We start from the raw sequence: 25,832 nt of genomic DNA on the forward strand, positions 1-25,832 counted from the left end.
GCGTGGCGCGGTGACGTACAGGCTGACGGCGCGCGCTGGGGGCGGGGCCTCGCTTTGAACCCAGTTGGCGGGAGCTGCCCCGGGGTGAGGTTCCCCTCGGCCGCCGCCGTGCCGCTTCCGTGTGGCGAGTAGCCGTCCGTCCGTCCGTCGGTCCGTCGATGGAGCCTAAGGCGGGGGACGAGGAGAGCGGAGGGGGCGCGGCGGCGTGGGAGCACGCCGCCAGTAGGATCCCGGTACCCAGACCTCCCTCCATTGAGGAATTCACCATAGTGAAACCCATTAGCCGTGGCGCTTTCGGGAAAGTGTATCTGGGGCAGAAAGGCGGCAAGCTGTACGCGGTGAAGGTAGGAAGGGTGGACGTCAACAAATACCGGGCGTGGACCCCTCAGCCCTCCTCTCCTCGCCGCGCGCCGGCTCGGGCGGATGCGGGGGCCTGAAGGCACTCTCCGCCCCCCCCAGCCCAGCAGTTACCTCCAAGGCTCTGCAGCTTTCTGCAACCCGAGCCCCCCCTCCCGCCCCGGCCACTCTCTCCCTCCCGCAGGGTTTCTTTGTTTACGTTTGGGGTCCCGGGCCTCCCTCCCGCGTCAGCCTCGCGAGTGCTGGGATTTCAGGGCATGAGCCCCCACCATGCCCGGCCCCGGTTATGAAATCTCTTTCATTTAGTCCTAGCTGTTCACCGTATGTATATATCTTCAGTGTCCTTCTTACTAAGCGCCGACTTTGCCAGGCTTAAGTGTGAAACTTGCGTTTTGTTTGTACCCAATCTGATCATAGTTTAATATCTGAACTGCAGTACAACCAAAATAAAAGCCTCATTAAACAATTCTGCGGGCTGGGGATATGGCCTAGTGGCAAGAGCGATTGCCTTGTATACTTGAAGCCCTGGGTTCGATTCCCCAGCACCACATAGATAGAAAATGGCCAGAAGTGGCGCTGTGACTCAAGTGGTAGAGTGCTAGCCTTGAGCAAAGAGAAGCCAGGGACAGTGCTCAGGCCCTGAGTCCAAGCCCCAGGACTAACAAAAAAAAAAAAAACAATTCTGCTTGGTGCACGCCTGTTATCCGAACATTCCAGAGGATGGCAGGGTCAAGATCAAGGCCAGCCTTTGCTACATAGTGAGATTATGCCTCAATAAAAAGAAGTCACTCTATTTTTTTTTCCCTATCCAAACTTTTCCCGTGAAACTTAAATTGCTCATGTATTTATAGTAAGCTGAAATATGTCATAAATCAAGAATTTGGCCATACAGCCATATTTTTTTTTTGGCCGGCCCTGGGGCTTGAACTTGGGACCTGGGGCACTGCCACTGAGCGAGCTTCTTTGGCTCAAGGTTAGCACTCTACCACATGAGCACAGCTCCGGCTCTGTTTATGTGGTACTGAGGAATCAAACTCAGAGCTTCATGCATGCTAGGCAGGCACTCTATCACTAAGCCACATTTCCAGCCCTAGTTTAAGTCATTCTAAGTACTTTCCACACTTACTTGAAGCAGTTTTGCCCACTTGGTTTTCATCCACTCCCAAGATTTTAAATGACTCACTTTTCAGCAATGTGTGTCCGTGATAAAGGAAAAGAAGTCTGCAGGGCATTGCCAAGCGAATGACATATACCTCCAAATACTTGCCTCATCTTAAACAGTCCTCTATACTAGGTGCCTAAACTCTGAATCTCTTGTATTCCCCCTCCATTTAACAGAAACACCATCTTCTCTTATCCTTCAGGGTAGGAATCTGGAGTCATTTTATGTTTCTCATTCCATGTATTGTAGTTCATAACTAGTCCTACCAATTGTCTCTTACAGACATTTTTATTCCTGTCTTTCTATTCCTAAGTCACTACCCAAGCGCAGACTTTCACCTTATTTATTTATTTACCATTCAAAAGCTTTTAGTAAAATAGTTGTGTAACTGTCACCACAATCTAGTTTTCAGTTTTATTTATTATTTACTTACAATTCAATTGCTTTTAGTAAATTGAATAGTATTGTAACTATCACCACTATCCAATTTTAAGAATATTTTCACTGCCCAAAAGGGATATTTCCTTCCAATCTACAGAGATTTCCTTCCTTACTATGTCAGCCACAGGGAAGCACTGATCTGTATTTTCGACCTCTCCACATTAGTCTTTTAGGGCCATTTCACATGTAAGTGAAATCACACAATAGATGGTCTTTGCCTCCTTTTTTCCCCTTGAGTTTCATCAGGACTTGTTTCCATATCTAGTCTATTAGAACTGTTATCTTTGTGTGGAGGGGAGGAGGGTGGTGTGCTGGGCTGGACTCAGGCTTGGACTCAGGGACTGTCCTCTTCTGTCCCTGAGCCTTCTTTGCTCAAAGCTAGCACTCTACCAGCTTCACTTCTGGAGATAAGGACTTTTTCTGCCAGGGCTGGCTTCAAACCAGTCCTCAGATCTCAGCCTCTTGGGTAGCTGGGATCACTTATGTGAACTCCTGTTGGCTAACTCTGGAATTGTTATGTTTATTTTGTATTCATTTCATAGGCTATGACATGAGCTAAAGTCCAGGAGCCCTGAAAAAGGAATCATACTTGCAAAATGTGGACTGCGATCACTACTGTGTCTTGTGCACGCACGCCCTTTGTTGTAGTAACACCAGATGACTAGTCTCCTAAAGCTGTGTATTTTTTTTGCCTCTGAGATTATGTTTGTTGGTTTTTTCCTCTTTTTCTTCTACCTTTCTCTGCTTCTTATCCATTTTACTGTGTATAAAGCTTTATCTCAGCTTCCCCTTCAAATCTCTGATCTTTCACAATTCAACCCATTGACATTGTTACTTCCTGAAGAGGAAATAACAAAAATCTTGTTCACAATATTTTTGCTTCATCAACCCTTGAATTGAAAACAGCATTTAGGGGCTGGGGATATGGCCTAGTGGCAAGAGTGCTTGCCTTGTATACATGAGGCCCTGGGTTCAATTCCCCAGCACCACATATACAGAAAATGGCCAGAGGTGGCACTGTGGCTCAAGTGGCAGAGTGCTAGCCTTGAGCAAAAAGAAGCCAGGGACAGTGCTCAGGCCCTGAGTCCAAGCCCCAGGACTGGCCAAAAAAACCCCAAAAGAAAACAGCATTTAATTTGTTCACTCATTATTTAAAGACGTTAGGTACAGTGATGAAAAGACAAACATACCCTCACAGAAACAAGTAATACATCACATTGCTGGCTTGCTTTTATCAATTCCCTTCTCTTTTTGCTTATTTTCAGTGCTCAGGATCCCATTTAGGGCCAAGTTCATGCTAAGCAAGTGCTCTACCCCTCAGCTTTCAAATGAAAGGACAAAAACTAGAATTCATCTTGTTATTAATGGTTTTATTATTATAGTGAATGTCTTTTCTTCATGTAATAGTATTGAGAATGGATCCCAATGTCACTGAATGCTCATTTTAGTGCTTCAACACTAATGTAGATTATAGTTTTATTTTTAGACCAGTTTTCTTGAAACTTGAAACATGTAAGACAGCATTTGAGACTATTTCAGTAGTTCTGCTCATTCTTGCTTAAGGAAGAGGCAAACAAGCTGGAGTTGGTGGCTCACATCTGTAATCCTAGCTACCCCAGTGGCTTCAAGGTTTGCAGCCATCCTGGGCGGACAAATCCACGAGACTCTTGTCTCCAATTAACCAGTTTTAAAAGAAAAAAAAAAAGCTAGAAGTGTAAGTATAACTCAAATGGTAGAATGCCAGCCGTGAGCAAAAATACCAAGCCAGAGCACAAGAGCCTGAGTGTACACACACACACACACACACACACACACATGTCTCTTGTCTCTCTGTCTCTGTCTCTCTCTCTGAAAACTTCCAGTATTTTGATTCTATTTCTATTCACCTAAGAATTACAAGTTAAAATGTATATGTATGGATGTAATGGATATAGTGTAGGTAATGTTAATAAACATTAATGATATGTAATTACAAATATATATAATATTTGAATACTGTCATTTTTAATAAAATTTATAATATACGTAAGATGTATTTTTTTTGTAGTAATGGTCTTTACCTCAGGATTTCACACTTGCTTGGAAGGTGCTTTTCAGTTGAGCCAGAGCGTGTGCTCTTTTTGCTCTCTCTCGGGTAAGGTCTCACTTTTTGCCCGGGCATGTCTGGACTGTGAGTCTCCTCTTTAGACCTCCCACACTACTCATAATGACAAACTTGCACCACAAGTCTCAGCTGATTGGCTGAAATGAGGCCTTGCTGACTTTTTCCTCAGGGTTGACCTGAATCTATGATCCTAACCAACTTCTGTCTCCTGAGTAGCTAAGTTGGGTTACAAGTATGAGTCACGACACCCAGCTTTATTCCTCTTCTTCTGACCCAGGATCAAGGGTTGGCGTGGAGGGTAGATCAGACAGGGAGCATTTGTTTAATTCCTTGTCTTTTTTAAAACAGATGTGATAACATATCAAGTATACTGATACTTAATAGTGTCTTGAGGATAATATTTTCTTAGTTTTTGTTTGTTTTACCATCTTAGCTATTTTTATAGCATTTTCCTCCTGGCACGGTGAGGTCAAAATGATAACTATATGTTTTCTCATTCTTGGTGTTTTAATGATGGCAACCTTGGGCACTAAGAACATTTTATAATAAAACATAAAATAAGTGTATCTGTGGTCATATTATCTATTACAGGTTGTTAAAAAAGCAGACATGATCAACAAAAATATGACTCATCAGGTACAAGCTGAACGAGATGCACTGGCACTAAGCAAAAGTCCTTTCATTGTCCACTTGTATTACTCACTGCAGTCAGCAAGCAATGTCTATTTGGTGAGTAAATCGTAACCTTTCTTTAGTAATCACTGAAGGCAGTGGTTAAGGATCACAGTTAGGTTCAGTGTACTTATATTTGGATTCCAGCTCTGACACTCATTAGCTTATGACCTTGGCCAGTTTACCTATTGTATTATTAGACTTCTGCAAAGAAAAAATACCAATATGATGTGTGTGTGTGTGTGTGTGTGTGTGTGTGTACACACACATAGAACGAGATCTGTTTTTAAGTAACCTCCTTACTAGACTAGGGAGGGAGGGTTACAAATCTGAAATATGCAAAGTAGCTTTGTGTTCCAGAGACTCATGAAAGGTGACCTTGCAGCTTCTTCATTATTCTCATAAGTAATTATTCAAACAAAAAATAATTCTTTTTTGTTTTGTTTTGTTTTTGTTGCCAGTCCTGGGGTGTGGACTCAGGGCCTGAGCACTGTCCCTGGCTTCTTTTTGCTCAAGGCTAGCACTCTACCCCTTGAGCCACAGCGCCACTTCTGGCTTTTTCTATATATGTGGTGCTGAGGAATCGAACCCAGGGCTTCATGTATATGAGGCGAGCACTTTACCACTAGGCCATATTCCCAGCCCCCAAAAATGATTCTTAATCTATAAACTCTTCTGGTACCTGAAGATTTAGTTCATTGCCAATCCTTCTGTAAGCCTTCCAGAATTCCTAGGCTGATGCTAAATATGATGTAGATTTAATGAGAGAACAGTAAGGAAAGTAAATAGGTGTCTATAGGCAAAGATAAGCACCTCTCCTCCATCCCCTCCCTGCCCCTGCGTTATCACTAATTCAAGAAAAGGGATTTGTTTTATTTTTAACAGAACAAAGTGAAAATGAATAGTAAAATGTGATCATACTGTAAATATCATTTTACCTATTTTTTCTCTTTAATGGTAACTTCCTTTTTGATGTCATCATAGAGTTCCATTGATTCAATCGTAAGAAGGAAAAAGAAAATTATTTCTTATAAGTAAAAATATGTAACTAATGTTCCATAACTACATTTTAAGGTACTGATAGTTTCATTTTGCAATATTAAACTTGTTTTTGATAGGTGATGGAATATCTTATTGGCGGAGATGTCAAGTCGCTCCTACATATATATGGTTATTTTGATGAGGAGATGGCTGTAAAATATATTTCTGAAGTAGCACTAGCTCTAGATTACCTGCATAGACATGGGATCATCCACAGGTAAAGCCGGCTTTTCTCCAACTTAACGTACTTAGTCAATTTACGTCTTAATTATTTGACTCTCAATGATTTCCAATCCCCACTTGCCCATTTCCAGATTATTGAAAATTTGGTAGTAGCTTAAGTGAGTTGAGGATTTTTGTTGTTGTTGTTTTGGGGTTTTTTTTGTTTGTTTGTTTTTTGCCAGTCTTGGGTCTTGAACTCAGGGCCTGAGCACTGTCCCTGGCCTCTTTTTGCTTAAGGCTAGCACTCTACCACTTGAGCTACAGCGCCCCCTTTGGCTTTTTCTGTATAGCTGTGGTGCTGAGGAATCAAACCCAAGGCTTCATGTATACAAGGCAAACACTCTACCACTAGCCCCAGGACTGGCAAAATAATAATAATGATATGAAACAATGTACTATTAAATCATTTAACTTTTTTGTACATCCTACTATACAAATAATGTTTTCTTTTGGCACTTTTCATAGATAACAATACCTTTATTGTAAATGTTATGGTTCATTTGTCTCACTTATAAGAGGTATTTCTCTCTCTGGCCACTTCCACATATACACGATTGTCACATAAAAACTTGCTCTTGCTTTACTTATCTCCTACTTGCCTTTTGTATATACAGAGATTTGAAGCCAGACAATATGCTCATTTCCAATGAGGGTCATATTAAGCTGACAGATTTTGGCCTTTCCAAAGTTACTTTGAATAGAGGTAAGGAAAACTGTAGGCAAGTAACTTTTAAACTGTGATTGTTATTTATCCCAAAAGATGCTAGAAATATGTAATGATGGGGAGAAGAGGTGGCATTCTCTGTTAAACATGAAAAAACAGTGGGAGGAAGTTATGGCTGTAGCTCCAAGGTAGCATGTGGGCTTAGCATGAGGCCCTGGGTGGGTTCTGTCTCCAGCCCCAAAAATAGAAAACTACTCAAAAAAGCTGGAAGTGGTACTGTGGCTCAAGTGGTAGAGTGCTGGTCTTCAGCACAAAAAGGCCCAGGGACAGCACCCAGGCCGAGTTCAACCCCCAGCACAGGAAAAAACAAAAACCTGCCAATACTTTTTTGCTGCTATTGGTTGTGGGGCTAAACTGAGGGCCTGGTCACTATCCCTAAGCTGCTTTTGCTCAAGGCTACCACTCTACCACTTGAGCCACAGTGCCACTTCTGGCTTTTTCCGTTCATGCAGTACTGAGGAATCAAACCCAGGGCTTCTCTGTACATATTTACACTACACAAAAGCTACTACTTTTGTAGGTAAGGTTAATAGTGTAGAAAGAGGGGCAGATTCAAAACGTGATCATTGACTTGGTCAGTAACGACCATAGGTTTGGGGGAGGTGTGTGTGTGTGTGTGTGTGCATGTGTGCACGCGCGTGTGCGTGTGCCTGGACACTGTCCGTGAGCTTTTGTGCTAAAGGCTAGTGCTCTGCCACTTGAGCCACAGCTCTCTGTTGACAATAAAAGGTTTTAATGAAATTCACTACTTTGGCTTTTGTGCATAGATATCAATATGATGGATATCCTTACAACACCATCAATGGCTAAACCTAAACAAGATTACTCAAGAACACCAGGACAAGTATTGTCTCTCATCAGTTCTTTGGGATTTGTAAGTATTTCATAAGAAAAACTCATATAAGATACCATTTAATGATTATCACTTAAAATTTAAAATCTCCTTTAAAAATGATCTGAATTTAAGTAAGATAGATTTTTATTTAAAAATTTATTTTATTTCTCGTTTTATTTAAAAAAGTATTTTAATCTTTTATTTAAAGCATTTTTATCTTTTTATTTTTAAAAAGATCTAGATTACAATACCACGTATGAGACTTGTCTACTTAGATGGGGTAACAATCTATATTATATTAGATGACTTTTCTCAAGGTAAATCTCATGTTTCAACTTTTTACTTTTAATAGTTCACACCAAGTGCCGAAAACAGTCAGGAGACTGCAGACATCCTTTCAGCCCATCAAGCTGAAATATCACAACTTTCCCAAGGATTAATTTGTCCTATGTGTATAGATCAAAAAGAGATTACTTCTTATTCTGGCAAAGAACTAAACTCATGTGAGTATAAAGGAAAAAGTTTATTGTATTGTGTACTTGAAAGAACAAAACACTGGGACTAGGAATGTGGCTTAGTGGCAGAGTGTTTGCCTAGCATGCATCAAGCCCTGGGTTCGATTCCTCAGCACCACATAAACAGAAAAAGGTGGTAAAAAGAAGCCAGGGACAGTGCTCAGGCCCTGAGTCCAAGCCCCAGGACTGGCAAAAGAACAAAACTGCTCTCCAAATTCTAAATTTCAATTTTCATTTTAATAATTTTAAAATGTAACTGTTTGAACCATCCTGTGGCATTAATTGCCATTTCTGACAGTGATTGTGGCAGGTTTTCCTTATCCAGTCATAGTAAGAAGATCCTTTATACAGAGATGGGCATGTAGTATAGTGGTAGAGTATTTGCCTACCTTGTATAAGACCCCAGGTTCAATCTCCAACACTGCCCCAAAAAGAAAGGAAATTCTACAGTTTATAGTACTTTGAGAGCATAAATCTAACTTCCCAGTAAAGCTATAGTTTTAGATTACCAGTTGAATTGAGTAAATTTAGTCTCCTTTTAACCTTACAGTATATTGTGGACATGGTACATCAGTAATGTTTCTTTATCAAGAATAACTCCAAATTGGATCATAAATAATGACTCAAAGTTGATTTCCTTCTAATTGTAAATTAATTCCCTTGTTCTAATATTTACTTTCAAATGTTAGATTTTCTTTTGTTAAAATATTCAGAGCAGTATTTACTACATTTGTAACAATTTACGAATCTAAACATAATGAAAATAAATCTAGAAACACCTGCAACTGTCCGTATAGTCAGATCATGTTTATAAAGCAATCATTCCGATATACAATATATCATGTAATTACCTGTGAAGTTTTAGGTTCTGTAAGGAGTCAAGAAAACTTCAATGTGATTCAATATTTGCTTTCCTACAGGTCTTGAAACAGTTACCTCCAACCCAGGAGTGCCTGTGAAATGTTTAACTTCTAATCTGCTCCAGTCTAGGAAAAGGCTGGGGACATCTAGTGCCAGTAGCCAGTCCCACACCTTTGTGTCCAGTGTGGAATCAGAATGCCACAGCAGTCCCAAGTGGGAAAATGACAGCCAGGTCAGAAGGCAATTATTTTACCCATTTGTCAAGTTAATGATAGACATATCATGCCTTTTCATGCAAATTCTATAAGGAAATGGTTTCATGAATGACAGTTGAGATATTTATCAAAAAATATTTATTTTCCTGGATATCCTGTTGAATTCTTTTGAAGTATTTAATTTCTCATTCAGTTGTGATTAAGTAATTATAGTAAATGTTTTTGGCATATAGGCATCTACCATGATATAGACTTTACTTTGTTGAAACATTTTGTTTTTTTAACTTATATTTTACAACTACTACCCCCTTCTCTTGTGTTTCCCACTAATTCTTCACTTAATGAAATGACAACTCATCAGAACGAGCTTTTAGACCAAAGAGTAGTATGGGTGGGTCCTTCAAAATAATCTACTTGCCAAATGAATGGATTTACTTAAAAGTATTTTACTTAACTTGTACATTACTTTTTGCCTTTTCCCATTCTTTTTGCCAGTCCTAGGGCTTGAACCTCAGGGCCTGGGTTCTGTCCGTGAGCCTCTCTGTGCTCAAGGCTAGCGCTCTACCACTTGAGCCACCGTACCATTTATGGCTTTTTCCATTTATGTGGTACTGAGGAATTGAACCCAGGGTTTTGTGCATGCTACGCAAGCACTCTACCACTAAGCCACATTCCCAGCCCTACTTTTTGCCATTTATTATTATTAAAGTTATCAAAGGTAATAGATACTAAAAGATGATAAAAACTAAAATGTAAAATTGTATGCTCTCCTTCATTGGATGCTGATAAAACAGTGTTGTTAGAATAAACCTTCCACTTCATTAAATAACTTGGATTATTCTCAGTACTCTGGTTTCTTCATTATTGTTGGATATTAGTCTGTGAGGGCAAATTAACTTTAGATAAAGTAGGGCTTCTATATCCTTTTTCTTCTTTGTTTATAAGCTATGATATGTACAAATGCTGTAAGATAAACAGGTTTTCTATTCCTAGTGTTTCATCCCTCATATTCTAATAAGCATAGCATATATTATTTCAAACTATATATCGCTTTACCTTTTTCCTCCCAATCTTCATTTTGAGGAACAAATGATCAGATTGTTGTAGCAGAGGAGTAATAGTGAACCATAGAGACCATCTGATATCCTTGTACTAATCTTCACATTCATCATTTTATGCTTGGAAAATGTTTAACTGTAATTCAGGAATTTTCTTTCAGACTGTGACTAAGTGCTCTTCTTCCTTACTAAATAAGTTAATGGCAGTTATTATTTCATTTTTATACATTGAAAATAGGCACTATTAGAGAGTACTGAAGATTCACACTAATTGAATGTTTTCATAAAAATCCTGGTCACCATGCACCAAATTGCAATATTATTTACAAAGTTCTAATGACTGTCCACAAAGAGTTGGCATTCAAGCAGTTTTTAAGAAAAGTATTTTGTTACCAATGCATCATCAGTTTACTTAGCAGTGGTTTTTAATTCCTCCTAATTTTGGTTTCATTGCCAGTGTAAAGTAGGTGGTTACAGGTTAGATGGTTAAGAGTATCAGCTTTATATAACTAAAGAAAGCATTTTCTCTCTCTTAGGAAAGTGACAAGGCATTGGGCTCTACAATGAGTTGGAATACAGTTGAAAAGCTGTGTATGAAATTTACAGATGCCATCGAGACCAAAAGTTTCCATAAAAAGGAACTTGAATTAGCCCTTTCTCCCATTCGTGACAGCAGTGTCAATCCAGCCACTGGAAGCTCTTATGTAAAACTTGCTGAAAAGTGCTTCTCTGGGGAAGCTTCTTGGGAAGCAAGAGAACTGGACATTAATAATGTAAACACGGCTGCTGACAAAAAACCGTTTGGTTTCTACCACTCACATCGGAGAGCTGTGGACTCAGGTGGTGTGTCTGAAGAGCTCCTTGGGAAAAGAAATTTAAAAAGAAATTTTCAACTGATTGACTCTAGTCCTTGCCAGGAAATCGTGCAGAATAAAAAAAATTGTGTAGGGTATAAGCATAATAATGAAATGATAGATTGCTATACAGATCAAAGTACAAGCTTAACAACTGAAGTCCAGAATCTTAAGCTTTCGCTATACGGAAATCAGCAAAATGACTGTGCTAATAAGGAAAACATTGCTAATTGTTTTAATAGTAGACAACAAACACCAGAAAAATTATGTATTCCAATGATAGCAAAGAACCTTATGTGTGAACTAGATGAAGATTGTGAAAAGGCAAATCAGAAGGATGACCTAAGTTCTACTTCTCTATGTTCTGATGACGAGAGAGCTCCTAAAAGTATTTGCATGGACTCAGATTCTTCTTTTCCTGGGATTTCTGTGATGGAAAGTTCATTGGAAAGGCAGTCCTCAGATCCTGATAAAAGCATCAAAGAGTCCTCTTTTGAAGAATCGAATATGGAAGATCTTATTGTATCACCAAACTGTCAAGAAAAGACCTTTCCAGAAGATGATGGGAACCCTGCTGTCCAAGACAGTAACCAAGGAATGTTAGCTCCTTCTTCAGAGGTGTTGAAAACATTACCTCTCTCTAAGAGAAATGCTGTCGCTTTTCGAAGTTTTAACAGTCACATTAATGCATCGAATAACTCAGAACCATCCAAGATGAGCATTCCTTCTTTTGATGCAATGGAAGTTTCCGGTGTTTATAGTGGCTCCTATCCCATGGCCGTAACCCCTGTTCAAAAACGAAGGTCCTGCATGCCATATCAGGTATATTATGTCCTTCTTTGGAAATGACATTCCATGTTATTCTTTGAACATTAGGAAAAGAAACTATAAAGATAGTCATTTGCTTCTAAGCAAATTAGAGTTTTGTTTCCTTGCCGAGAGTCTGTGGATTGTTGGAAGTTTCAATGTAGAAAGGCAAATCTAGTAGTAATGATGATTTCTTATTAATTTTTAAATTTTTTATTTTGTTTGTTTTTGTGCTGGTCCTAGGGCTTGAACTCAGGGTCTCTGCATGGTCCCTGAGCTCTTCAGCTCAAGGCTGGCACTCTACGGCTTTGAGCCACAATGCCACTTTTGGTTTTCTGGTGGTTGATTGGAGATGAGAGTCTGTCTCGTGGACTTTCCTGCCTCAGCTGGCTTTGCACCGCTATCCTCAGATCTCAGCCTCCTGAGTAGCTAGGATTATGGCTTGAACCACCAGTGCCTGACAATAATTATTCTTTTTTTTTGAATGCTCAATGCTTTTGCTTTTGCTTTTTTATTAGTATCAAATTAGATATATTTTATTTAATATCATTTTACTTTCAAATATTCATATGGTCCTCACATTTGTTGTTTTTATAGGGATTTTTTAATTATTCTTTTTTTTTTTGCCAGTCCTGGGCCTTGTACTCAGGGCCTGAGCACTGTCCCTGGCTTCTTCCCACTCAAGGCTAGCACTCTGCCACCTGAGCCACAGCGCCCCTTCTGGCCGTTTTCATATATGTGGTGCTGGGGAATCGAACCGAGAGCTTCATGTGTAGGAGGCAAGCACTCTTGCCACTAGGCCATATTCCCAGTCCCTTTAATTATTCTTTCTTTTTTTTTTTTTTTTTTTTTTGCCAGTCCTGGGGCTTGGACTCAGGGCCTGAGCACTGTCCCTGGCTTCTTTTTGCTCAAGGCTAGCACTCTGCCACTTGAGCCACAGCACCACTTCTGGCCATTTTCTGTATATGTGGTGCTGGGGAATCAAACCCAGGGCCTCATGTATATGAGGCACTCTTGCCACTAGGCCATATCCCCAGCCCAGCCTTTAATTATTCTTAATAATGCTTTCTTCCATTTGTATGTCTCTGCATGTTTTTTCCTAAGAAAATACAATCATCACATATTTTCACTTGATTGTAGCGCTTCTAAGATAGGAACTGAAAGTACTCTACCTTACTGTCTTCCAAGGAAATATTTAAATATTCTTTTTCTTTAGAGGAAGAAGTTGAAATTGCTCTTTCAAATACTACATACTAAAATATGTGTATTTTGTTTTTAAGGCTTTCCCCTTTTGTGTTATTACTAGGGTTTGCATTCAGGTTTTCACACTTGTTAATAAGCAAGTGCTCTACCACTTGAGCTACATCCCAGCCCTTTTAGCTTTAGTTTGTGTTCCCGACAGGGTCTTATATATTTTTGCCCAGGATGCCCATAGACCTCGATTATCCTCGCTTCACCTCCTATGTAGCTGAGACTAGAGGTCTGCGTCAGCATACCAGTAGTTTGTTGGTGATAGGGTCTGCTAAGAATTGTTCAGGCTGGTCTCAAACCATTGTCCTCCAATCTCTACCTCCTGAGTAGCTGAGATTACAGACATGCATGGTCACACTCAGCCTGAACTTTACTTTCACAGACCAAAAATATACTTTTTTTTCTTCCATTGGAGAGACATTACTAAAAGCATAAACTCGAATTTTAAGTTGTGAGGCTTGGGTTTCCTATTCAGAACTTGGAAAAGTACTTAGGAGTTCCTTTTCCTCAGAGCCTGTCTTTACCCTGCCATCAACCCAGGTTGCTGCTGGGCAATAATTATATTACAACTTTACATAGAAGAGCTTTTTCATCATTGTAACTAGTACGAGTTTATTTTCAAATCCCTGATGAGGAAGTTATGCCTAGCAGCCTATGCTCTAGCTTTTGGTTGTCATTTCAATATGTCTATCCATGGTAAAAATATTGATATTAATTGTCTCTTAAATTTTTTTTGAATTAGCAGACCCCAAATAAGGCCAAGTCAGGAACTTCCTATCGTACTCCAAAGAGTGTGAGAAGAGGCGCAGCCCCAGTGGATGATGGGAGGATTCTAGGAACCCCAGACTACCTGGCACCTGAGCTCTTATTGGGCACAGCTCATGGTAAGCATGCTTTTAGGTTTTTGCTTATATGTTACTACATCATCTTTTAAAGTAAAATTGTTGGTCTAGGAATGTGGCTTAGTGGTAGAGTGCTTGCCTAGCATTCACGAAGCCCTAGGTTTGATTCCTCGGCACTACATAAACAGAAAAGGCTTGAAGTGGTGCTGTAGCTCAAGTGGTAGAGTGCTAGCCTTCAGCAAAATGAAGCCAGGGATGGTGCTCAGGCCCTGAGTCCAAGTCCCAGGACTTGCAAAAAAAAAAAAACCCTAAAATAAATAAAGTAAAATGGTTTTTAAAAAAATTGGGGGGGTGGGGAATCTGTGCTTTTGTGCTCAAGGATAGTGCACTACCACTTGAGCCATGGCTCTGCTTCCAGTTTTCTGGTGGATAATTGGACATAAGAGTCTCATGTCGTGGGCTGGGAATGTGGCCTAGTGGCAATAGTGCTCGCCTCCTATACATGAAGCCCTGGGTTCGATTCCCCAGCACCACATATACAGAAAATGGCCAGAAGTGGTGCTGTGGCTCAAGAGGTAGAGTGGTAGGTAGCCTTGAGCAAAAAGAACCCAGGGACAGTGCTCAGGCCCTGAGTTCAAGCCCCAGGACTGGCAAAAAAAAAAAAAAAAGAGTCTCATGTCGTTTACTTTCCTGCCTGGGTTGGCTTTGAATCAGGATCCTCAAATCTCAGCCTCCTTACTTGCTAGGATTATAGACATGAATCACCAGCACCTGGCTAAAATTTCTTTAATACTTAAATAACCTAATGCCAAAGGAAATGAATTTATGAAATATTATTTGTCATATATATGATATTTATTAAAGGAATGACTCTTACTCTGTAAATATAAAAGACTAAACACTCTGGTAGAGAATGAAGGAACAGAAGACACCGAACAAAAGGAAATGTAATCATTATCTGACTCATCTAATTGTAATCCTTCTGTAATTCACTTCTATAATAATAAAAGTAAATTAATAATAATGTTTTAAAAAGCGAAACACTAAAGGACATGTAGCCATTTGTCTTTTGCCCTCAATGGTTTTACCTTCTTTGGTTCAATCCGAGTGATCTAGATAAGCCCCACAATCCGAACACAATGCCCAGGTAGCCAGCGGGTATCATTTTCATCCTGTGTAAAAACACAGACATGTCCTCGACCCCATGTCAGTACCGTGCCTACCCTGTTGGGGACACCTGTGCCTTTAAGAGGCCACAGCTGGCTTTAGCCTTTAACAGGAAGAGAAGCCCCAGCCCCTGGGGCAAGCACGTGTTAGCCCTTGGGGGATTGTGATCCCCGCCCACAGAGGAAGTTTCATGACATCACCTGATGGGCAGCCTGGCTTAGCCAATGGCCAGTCCCCCTCCTTTCCGCCATTACCGCTATATAAACCCCCCTCCCAATTAAATCCTGTGAGACCCGTTCAACCATCAAGCTGTCTCCCCGAGATTCTCTTCCTGCGTCAGACACGTGAGGGGGGCTGGTGGGGAAGGGGATTTCGGCATTTCTCCTTAATTCAACAAAGTCCACAGAGATACGCCTTATTCCTTCTGCTGGTGGGAGGGGTAGGGCTGAGTCTGTTTCATAGTTTTGGGGTTCAGGCATTTTCCCCTGGAGGTAGGGGAAAAGGGATCCTTGAGGTCCCAACACTACCCCTATATTTTGTATTGCCTCACAATTGTGGAACTCAAAATCCAAAATCATATTGAGACTACACTCCATCTGGAAGCTTACAAGATAATCCTTCCTTGCTTTTCTAGCTTCTGACGATTTGCTGTCCATTTTTGGTGTTCCTTGACTTGCAGATGCGTTGTTCCAGTTTTACCTCTTCATATGTTAGTATTGCTCCCTATCTTAATGTCAGTGGATTCTTGGAAAAACATCAAGAAGTCACCCACATTAATATTGCATTGTTGGCCCATGCCAGTCAAGTTTAACCTCATCCTAGCCTTGTTAAGTATAATGTGCAATGAATAACTATTTCCAGTGAAGTCACATTCCGAGATACTGGGGAAACATCTTTTTGGAAGATACAATTCAACCTAATGTACATGCATTATTTAACATCCTTTTTTGCAGTATGGGGAACAAGTTGAGCATTTTGCATAGCCCCTCGGCAGGGGCTGTACCTGTGAGCTATATCTCCAGTCCACCCGCTTCTTTTACTTTTTTGTGGGCTCTTTTTTTTGTTGTGGAAAAGGTTTCCAGATGTAGCCCTAGTTGACCTGTAGCTCCATACATATCCCAGACTGGCCTTGATCTCTTCATCATTCTGCCTAAGCCCCTCAGGTGCTGGGATTATAGGTATGTGCCACCATGCCCAACTATAATTATGTCCAGGGTCCTTATTGCCAAATCTAACAGTCTCTTCTGAGTGTCATCCCTCTTATCTGATTGTTATTCTGTAGTTCCTTCCTTACTTCTTTCTAGTGTAGCCATCTCTTTGAAGGATTGGTTCTGTGACTCTCCAGTAGATACCAGAATCCAAAGATGCTTAAGACCCTAATTCAAAATGGCTCACCATTTGCATATAACCTATGTATATAGTTCATATGAAAAAATGTATTCCTTAAAACATCTACTATAGGAATTGGTGCTGTGGCTCAAAGTGGTAGAACACTAAGCCTTGAATAAAAACACTCTTAGGGACAGCATCCAGGCCTTTAGTTCAAGCCCCACAACTGACAAAAAAAAGTCTATTGCAATGTAAATGCTACCTATGTGTTTTGTCATATAATTTAAGGCAAATATTCTGTACAAGTTCAATACTGGGAGTTTTTTTCTCTCAAATATTTTCTACCCATAGTCAGTTGAATCTGTACATGTAGAAACCAATGGATACAAATGACTGAATAGATGGCCTTCAAGATTCCGCCCTATACCCTATAACTTATACGTAATTTATATTAATCTCACCACATTGATTATTTCAGTTGTCTATAGAAACATTCCCAAATCTCTATCTCTGTCCTGACTCGCTCTAGGCAACAGACATAGGGCCAAACTGGGTACTCCGTATTATACTTACTACTTAAATGTTACATGTAAAAACTAGACTTGTAGGCAAGCATGGTGCTACATGCTTGTAACTCCAGCACCAGGCAGACTGAGGCAGGGGGATCATGAGTTCGAGGGCAGTCTGAGCTATATAGCAAATCCCAGGCTAGCATGTACTACAGAGTGTAACACTTGTCTCCGGGTTCCAGTGGTTCACATCTGTACTCCTTAGCTACTCGGGAGGCAGAGATCTGTGAGTCACAGTTTGAAGCCTGGGCTGGAAAGCTCATGAGACTTTTATCTCCAATTAACGAGAAAAAAAACTAGAAGTGGAGCTGTGGCTCAGTGGAAGAGTGCTATCCTTGAGGAAAAAACAAATCTCAAAAACAACGCCCAGGCCCTAAGTTCAAGCCCCAGGACTGGTACAGATAAAGAAATGAAAATGCTACGTTGGCTCCCACTTAGCTGCTGCTTACATTTGAGGTTCTAAGATCTCACATTACTTTGTCTGTCAAGGAACCTCTATTTGCCTCATATTCTCATTCTGTTATTTAATATACATCTAGTTCTGAAGTCTTGTTTTGTAAATGTGTTTTTATATGGCTGGGGAAAACCAGTCTCTTAACTTTCAGTCAGATTTTTTCTATTCATTACTTCAAGTGTTTTATCTTTGATACATCAACCCTTCAACTACTGGGAGATATTGACTTTTACATCACCTTATTATAAACTGTGTAAAGCAATGTTATTCTGGAGCTAAGGATGTAGCTCAATGGTAGAGCTCATGTTTAGCAAGTGAGAGGACTGCATTTGAATCCCTACCACCACAAGAAGAAATTTATGTAATTTTGGTTTGTTGAAATTAATTGTTAAGGGCTGGGAATAGGGCCTAGTGGCAAGAGTGCTTTGCCTCATATACATGAAGCCCTAGGTTCAATTCCTCAGCACCACATATATAGAAAAGGCCAGAAATGGTGCTGTAAAAGCTCAAGTGGTAGAGTGCTAGCCTTGAGCAAAAAGAAGCCAGGGTCAGTGTTCAGGTCCTGAGTCCAAGCACCAGGACTGGCAAAAAAAAAAAAAATTAATTGTTAAATTTATCTCCACTATTAAAATCTTGAGAAAATTTCTTTAAAATAGTGCGTTTTCTGCCTTTTACCTAGCAGAGCAAAATTCCTTGGAAGCACTCCATAACTTTTGTTACTAATCATTACACTATTAGAAATTCTCATTAGTTAGATCGTGGTGTTGGAGATCAAACCCAGGGCCCTCTTCGTGTAAGGCTTGATCTCATGTTTTAATACAGTGTTCCTAACTACTGTTTTCTTACATGCAGGATTTTTCGCTTCAGGTAAGGAGGCTTCTCTCTAAAGTCATAGTGGCAAACAAAGCACTTTAAAGTCAGTAGTCAAAGTATAACTAGATCACATTGCATAATGTTTTCTCTTTGATCTCATTTGTGAGTCCAAATGTCTTCTCTACATGATGAACAGGAAGACACATAGAGTCATGGTTCTCAGAAAATAGACAAAATAGGCATATGTTATGTTTCTTTTTATAACTTAACGATATTATAGAATGAAGATATAACCCTTTTGATGACAACAGCAGAAATAGTCTTGGTTTTTAAAATGTAAAATTAGCAGCTGCAGAAGGGCTTTAATTTTCTAAATCTTTAAATTTCAATTTCATTAAAGCCTAGAAATAACAGTATCAACCCTACAATTCCTATTACAGGAATAGGTTATAAATCAGAAAGCCAGCAATATAAAATGAAATTGTCTCTGGCTAATATGTCATAATTGCTAAGACTTATTATAATATGTGATCTTATTAGACTTTGACTTATATATATATGGGGATGTGTGAACATATCTGTGGAGAAAATCAGGTATGTTTTTAACATTGGTACATTTTGGCTAAGCTGGAAAAATGTTCTAATTTCTAATCTATGTAAAATATAAATATATTTTTTCCTGATTTCCTCCTACTTTCCTGTTATATGCTTATATTAGTCCATTGGAATAATCCTTTCCTGTGCTGCTTGAAAGGCTACTAACTGCGGTGGTCTATGTGCTTTCCGTGGTTACTATAGTAACTGAAGCCTCCAGAGGATTATTAGCACCTTGTGGTCCTTCCTTATGGCTCCGTGGCTTGCTGGTTAAAAGGCACTCAAAATGCATGCAATTGTTTTTTCCTATTGGCAGTCTCCACAATGCTTTCCTACTTCTTTTTATATTGGATGGTGGCTGTTGCTTAATCACAATAATGAATGTTGTGAATCTGTCTTTAAAATATAATTTATAGGCAAATCTAGCAGTATACTCGCATTCTTAGTCTAGAATTTTATTGAAGTTAAGCATCTTCCAAGGTGAAATTAACCTTGGCTTAGGAAATACTTATTTCTAAACATAACTAAACAAAAATATAAGCCAGCAAGGCAGTGTTTAAAATGACAGTGACAGCTGGACATGATAATACACACCTAATTATAATGCCAGCATGTGGAAGGCATAAACAAGAGACTTGTGAGTTCAAGCCCAGGCTGTGGAGGCTGTCTCAAAAAAAAATAAAGGAAGAGATTTTTGTATAGCTGAGTACAGTGGCACAAATTTGCAGTCCTCAGCCACTCTGGAGGTGCACAGGAGAATAACAGTCTGAGGTTAGCCTAGGCAATGTAGTGAGACCCTGTCTCAAAAAAAACAAGTACATACATGTTCCTTCCAGTAAATATGTTATTTAAAAATTAGTACCTCAGGGCTGGGAATATGGCCTAGTGGCAAGAGTGCTTGCCTTATATACATGAAGCCCTGGGTTCAACTTCTTAGCACCACATATATAGAAAAAGCCCACAGTGGCTCTGTGGCTTGAGGGATAGAGTGCTAGCCTTGAGCAAAAAAAAAAAAACCCAGGGACAATGCTCAGGCCCTGAGTTCAAGCCCCAAGACTGGCAAAAAAAAAAAAGTACCTCTTAAAGCCATAGTTCAAATGAATATTTTTGATAATTTACCCCTGTATGTTCTTAAGTTCAAAGCCACTATAAGATATACAGAATATCAGAAATTATCATTGAAAAAGATGGATTTAATGTTCTTTTAAACAGCCGTGGTAGCCAGTACTGTTGTCTCAGTATCTGTAGCCCTAGCTACTCAGGAGACTGAGATGTAAGGATCTTGGTTTAAAGCCAGTCCAGGGAAACAAATCCACGAGACTCTCATCTCCAAATTACCAGCAAAAAGCCAGACACAGTGGTAGAGTGCTAACATTTAGCAAAAAAGCCGAACAAGGGCAAGAGGCCCCGAGTTCAAGCCCCAAAAAGAGAAACTGCAATAATAACTTGAGTAATTTCTTGGAAAATACAAGAAAGTAATTTTCCCATTGCCTAAATGAAGATAACTTGGGATTTTTTAAACTTTTATGAGGACAGAAGAAAGTCTTAGGCATTGAAGGTCTTGAACATACAGAAATATCTATGTACTAAAGTTGCCTTGTTGTATATTTGTAGAAAATGCTTGCAAATTCAGCTTAAAGTTTGCCTCTTGAATTCCAGGTCCTGCAGTCGATTGGTGGGCACTTGGAGTGTGCTTATTTGAATTTCTAACAGGAATTCCTCCGTTCAATGATGAAACAGCACAACAAGTATTCCAGAACATTCTAAAAAGAGGTGATTCTTTTTCTAATATTAAAATAGATTCAAGCCCAGAGCCAGTGGCTCATGCTTGTAATCTATCCTAGCACTCAGGAGACTGAGATCTTAAGACTGGAGTTCAAAACCATCATGGCAGAAAAGTCCATGAGATTCCTATCTCCAATTAAGCACCAAAAAGCCAGAAGTATAGCTGTGGTGGTAGAGATCAGGTGGTAGAGCACTAGCCTTTAACACAAAAGTTCAGGGACAGTGAGAGAGAGACAGAGAGATCTGTAATTCCAGAGACTGGGAGATAATCAGAAAGATCATTGTTCAAGGCCATCCCTTGCAGACAGTAAGAATGACCCCATCTCACGTAACAAGCCAGTATGATAGCATGTGCCTGTAATTCCAGCTACGTGGGAGGCATAGGAAGGATCATGGTCTGAGCCCAGTGTAAGCAAAAACAGGAGACCACATCCAAAAAATAACTAAAGCAAATTGGGCTAGGTTGTGGCTTAAGTAATAAGAGCACCAGCCAGGTAAGTAGAAGGCCTTGAGTTCAAACCCCAGTACTACCATAACAAACAGTTAAGGCTCGTGTCCGTGGCTCAGTGGTAGAGTACTTGCCTAGGATGATCAAAGGCCTTAGGTTTGATCCCCAGGACTTCATAAAGACACATTGATTTATCACTGTGTAGTTGAGTTATATTTGTATTAATAGATATTCCTTGGCCAGAAGATGAAGAAAAGTTATCTGACAGTGCTCAAAATGCAGTGGAAATTCTTCTAACCATGGATGACACCAAGAGAGCTGGAATGAAAGGTGAGTGTTTTTTGTTAGTCCACTATTTTATCCTTGGTTGTTCCTAGTGGTGGTTATTAATAATACCAAGTTCCAGTATGTTACTGAAGATAATCTGATCACTAATGGATAAAAAGATAATTCCATTTCTTTCTGCCTCCTGGGTACACATGAACTGTATTTGTCTTTATTCCACCTTAAAATGCAGTGAAGTCAAGATATTCACACTGAAGTTTTTGACTCTTGTGGTACCTGAAACAATCTGATACTGTCACTGTCTTCGGTGTTTCATCATACTTGTTAAAAGTCAACCATCAACAAAAGCAGGAAATCTGTAGGATGAATACCTCTGTTTGATAATTTCTTATTGCTTAATTCTTTTTGTGGTACTGGGATTTGAACTCAGAGCCCTGAGCCTACTAAGCAACTGTTCTGTCACTTAACCTACATCCCCAGCCTTTTTGCTGTGTATTTATTTTTCAGATAGGGTCTTACACTTTTTGCCAGGGCTGGCATTAAACCACAACCCTATGCCTCTCGATATAGCTGGGATTACAGGTGCTTCCATCATACCTGCCCAGTTTGTTTGTTAAAATGAGGGTCTCACTAACTTTTGCCTGGGTTAGCCTCAAACCACGTTCCTGTCTCTATCTTCCAAAATAGCTGGGATCACAATATGAGTTACCACATATGACTTATTGCTTAATTTGCGATACCATTGTGGTGTCACGTAATTTCCAATATCATTACATATGTAGCTTATTGTTTAATTTCCAGTACCATTACTCATTCACAGATGTACTAGGACCACCAGGTTTCCTCAGCCATCCTCTGCAAGGTGATTTCCACATCCCCTGATAACTTTATTGTCCTTTTAGTTTGAGTACATTATGAAACAATCTGTAGTCTCAATATGGAATATATTAAACCCTAATTTAAAAACTCTAGCAAATATTGTTAATAAATTTTGTTTTGTTTTGGGCTGGGAATATGGCCTAGTGGCAAGAGTGCCCGCCTCGTATACATGAAGCCCTGGGTTCGATTCCTCAGTATCACATATATAGAAAAGGCCAGAAGTGGTGCTATGGCTCAAGTGGCAGAGTTCTAGCCTTGAGCAAAAAAAAAGAAGCCAGGGACAGTGCTCAGGCCCTGAGTTCAACCCCTGAACTGGCAAAAAAAAAAAAAAAATTGTTTTGTTTTGTTTTGTTTGTTGATCACAGGGCTTGAACTCTGGGCCTAGGCACTGTCTTGGAGCTCTTCAGCTCAAGGCTAGCGCTCTACCACTTGAGCCACAGTGCCACTTCCAGTTTTCTGGAGAATAAGCATCTCATGGACTTTCCTGCCCAGGTTGGCTTTGAACTGTGATCCTCAGATCTCAGCCTCCTGAGTGTCATGAGCCGCCAGTGTCTACTTTAATGATGAATTCTTTACTCAGCTTGAGACTGGTTAAATGTATTTCCATAGGCAATGTCTGGCATTAAGTTAACCTAAAAAAAAAAAAAAAACCTGAATCCTCCCCATGAATAGTGGTCAGGTTCTAGAACATCAATCGTGATAGGTTGAATTCAGATACTCATATCTATTCTGAAATAATTTTTCAAGGACTCAAAATGTCCAAACCCTATTTGTACTTCAAATCTATGCTTATGAGTTTCAATTAGCTTAATTTAAGTCATAATTATCTATAGAGAATGGAAAATACGAGTTTTTAAATGTCTGCCCCCTCATTTCGCATCCATTTCTGTTAAAAAACAAAACTATAGTCATCACTTTTATCATTGCTCTGCTTTATTATATTCCTCATTGTACTTACCACAACATGACCTTATGCTATTTCTTCACTGTTTTTCTTTCCATCAAAATGCAAATTCCATAAGGAGAAAGATTTGAGTCTGGTCTATTCCTAGGGTAACCCCAGACAACATTGCGAAACACCTGAAAGTCACTCAATAGGTTTAAGTGCTCCAATGAACTATTGAAATTCATAACAGGAAATACCAAGTTGTTTATGTCATTAACCTATTTCAACATGTACCTCACTTTTCTAAATATATCGTACTTTACATGGAAATGCATTTTAGGGCATAACAATTACTTGTCTATATATTACCATACCTTAATACCAAAAAAGACATTATTTTTTAGGTACTAGGATTAACACGGGGTTTTGCAAATGCTAAGCACACTCTCTACCACTGAGCTAGGTTCTCAGCAATACAAAAACTGTTTTAGCCAGGCACTGGTGGCTCATACCTGGGATTCTAGCTACTCAGGAGGCTGAGATTTGAGGATCTCAGTTTGAAGCCAGCCCAGGCAGAAAAGTCTGTGGAAACTCGTACCTCCAATAACTACCAAAAAAGCTACAAGTGAAGCTGTGGCTTCAATGGTAGAGTGCTCGCCTTGAGCACGAAAACTCAGGGACAATGCCCAGGCCCTGAGCTCAAGCTCCACGACTGACCAAAAAATAAAAATAAAAAAAGATATATTCCCCATAAGTGAATTATGTTTGTCATTTTATCCTTTTTTCTACCAGTCTTACTATACAATAGCAACTACAGACATACAGGTCTCCTAACCCATCACCTCCAGGACAGACACATAATGTGTTGCTTGTCTTCTCATATGCTCCCTAAGTCAGAGTGCTTTTTGTTGTTGTTTCCTTGCTTATTTCCTGCCTTGTCACTTGCTGGTTTGCTCCTGTCTTCACTATAGCCTTCAGAAGTGGAAGGCAGGGTCTGGAGAGGTAGCTTCATCTCAAGTACTGCAGAAGGGCAGCAGGGAGGGAGAAGTTAGTGAGAAAGGGAGGTTATTTCTAGCAACTAAATACCACCATCTAGTCCAATAAGTGAACATACTTTTAATAGAAGGAAATAGGAATGAGGATGACAAATAGCAAAAATATATTTAAAGTGAGCAAAGTTTGCCATCTTGTAAGCAGAGCAATAGTAAGGTGTAAACATTCTAGCTTGTTGGTCCATGTTGTAAAGATTCAAGTCAGCAAAACCAAGGAAGTCCTAGAGCCATGAAGAGACAATAAATGAAATAATAAACAAGGACAATAAAGAAGAAATAAGGCACTATCAAAGTACATATAGAATAGAGGATGGGGCATAGGGAAGAAAATAAGACTAAAGGGCTTTCTTCTTGTTAAAGGTGTCGAGGGCAATTGTGCCAAAAATCCGAAAGTGGATCAGGGAGCACGAAGCAGGACAGGCTCTCTTCTCTGAGTCAGGAATTGGTGAGAAGATTGAAGACAGTGAGAGAGATCGTTTCTGCTATGGCTAATCATTCACTCTCTTAATAAATATAAGCCAGACTCCTATCACATGTCAGGTGACACAATACACTCTGTGTAGCCTAACAGGGAGACAGACATTAAACAAACATCTCTGAAATGAGCACATCACAAAGTAGGAGTGTGTGTGTGTGTGTGTGTGTGTGTGTGTGTGTGTGTCATGCTATGAATTCCTAAAAGCAGTATCTACTTAAGGAATGGTGTTAAGAACACACTGTTGTGTCTTTTTTTTCCCCTAAGAACTGAAACATCATCCTCTCTTCAGTGAAGTGGACTGGGAAAATCTCCAACATCAGACTATGCCTTTCATCCCTCAACCAGATGATGAAACGGACACATCCTATTTTGAAGCCAGAAATAACGCTCAGCACCTCACCGTATCTGGATTTAGTCTATAGCATATAAGTATTTCCTTTGTCTAAGCTTGTGTTGTAGAAGCTTCATAATTTTGTGCCCAAGTCAGCTGAGCTTTTAATGTATGCAATAGCTTTCACAGATCTTAAGTGCTGTAAGGAATATAATCAGTAAGTTAATCTAGAACTGTATATATAAATCTTCAAAGCTTATTTATTTTATTGCACTTTATCAAATGTAAAGCACCAATGGAACTAGAGTGACACTACCACTAAATAGAGCCTCAAGTTGATCTTATTGATTTCAGTCTACCATTCTTTTTGGTGTTAATAACAACTCTCCCCCACCAAAAAAATGTACAATTTAATGTAATTCATTTGCACACAACTTCCTGTTAAACTGTGGCTGCAAGGGTAGTCATTTAAGGCCACATGTGTAACCTAATATGTCTCTGGAAAATTCCTTCACTCAGTAATGTAACTCCTTTAAGTAATGAGGAATAAACAAAAAGTCTACAATTTTAGTTTATTTAACTAATGATAAAGTTTTGCTGCCTTAACTGCTTTTGGTGTTTGTATCTATTACATATTTGTTTAAAATAGTATGGGAAAGGTTAGGTGTGATACACTGTAAGCAGTCTTAATACCTTGTTCAATTTTTATAGAAAATGTGGTACTTCTTAATCTTATGGTCATTTGTAACTTACCAGAGACAGATTTATCCTTAAAATAACAATTTACTTTTTTCGGTAAAT

General features: G+C 39.5%; 1 protein-coding gene across 2 annotated transcripts; it reads left to right on the plus strand.

Annotated features, from left to right (window-relative positions):
* Positions 1 to 100: 100 nt before the first annotated feature.
* Mastl (microtubule associated serine/threonine kinase like) lies at positions 101 to 25,588 on the plus strand. Of its 2 annotated transcripts, none has more exons than XM_048367934.1 (12): positions 101 to 344; positions 4,656 to 4,793; positions 5,855 to 5,994; positions 6,614 to 6,702; positions 7,491 to 7,597; positions 7,911 to 8,061; positions 8,994 to 9,166; positions 10,744 to 11,883; positions 13,862 to 14,003; positions 20,547 to 20,660; positions 21,349 to 21,450; positions 24,965 to 25,588. In XM_048367934.1, exons 1-12 carry the CDS (start codon positions 159 to 161, stop codon positions 25,120 to 25,122), a joined length of 2,640 nt encoding a protein of 879 aa, XP_048223891.1. In that variant the 5' UTR covers positions 101 to 158; the 3' UTR covers positions 25,123 to 25,588. The 2 variants fall into 2 exon arrangements, with proteins under 2 accessions (XP_048223891.1, XP_048223892.1); XM_048367935.1 differs by having other exon boundaries at positions 13,865 to 14,003.
* Positions 25,589 to 25,832: the final 244 nt, after the last annotated feature.

This window comes from Perognathus longimembris, chromosome 18 (assembly GCF_023159225.1).
Source record: "Perognathus longimembris pacificus isolate PPM17 chromosome 18, ASM2315922v1, whole genome shotgun sequence".
Taxonomy (NCBI): domain Eukaryota; kingdom Metazoa; phylum Chordata; class Mammalia; order Rodentia; family Heteromyidae; genus Perognathus; species Perognathus longimembris.

Bases quoted from the DNA above. Each gene is read 5' to 3' on its own strand.
- Mastl (XM_048367934.1), top strand. From the start codon at position 159: ATGGAGCCTAAGGCGGGGGACGAGGAGAGCGGAGGGGGCGCGGCGGCG. The intron at 345-4,655 runs GTAGGAAGGGTG...TATCTATTACAG, and splicing joins GCAAGCTGTACGCGGTGAAG to GTTGTTAAAAAAGCAGACAT. The intron at 9,167-10,743 runs GTCAGAAGGCAA...TCTCTCTCTTAG, and splicing joins AGTGGGAAAATGACAGCCAG to GAAAGTGACAAGGCATTGGG.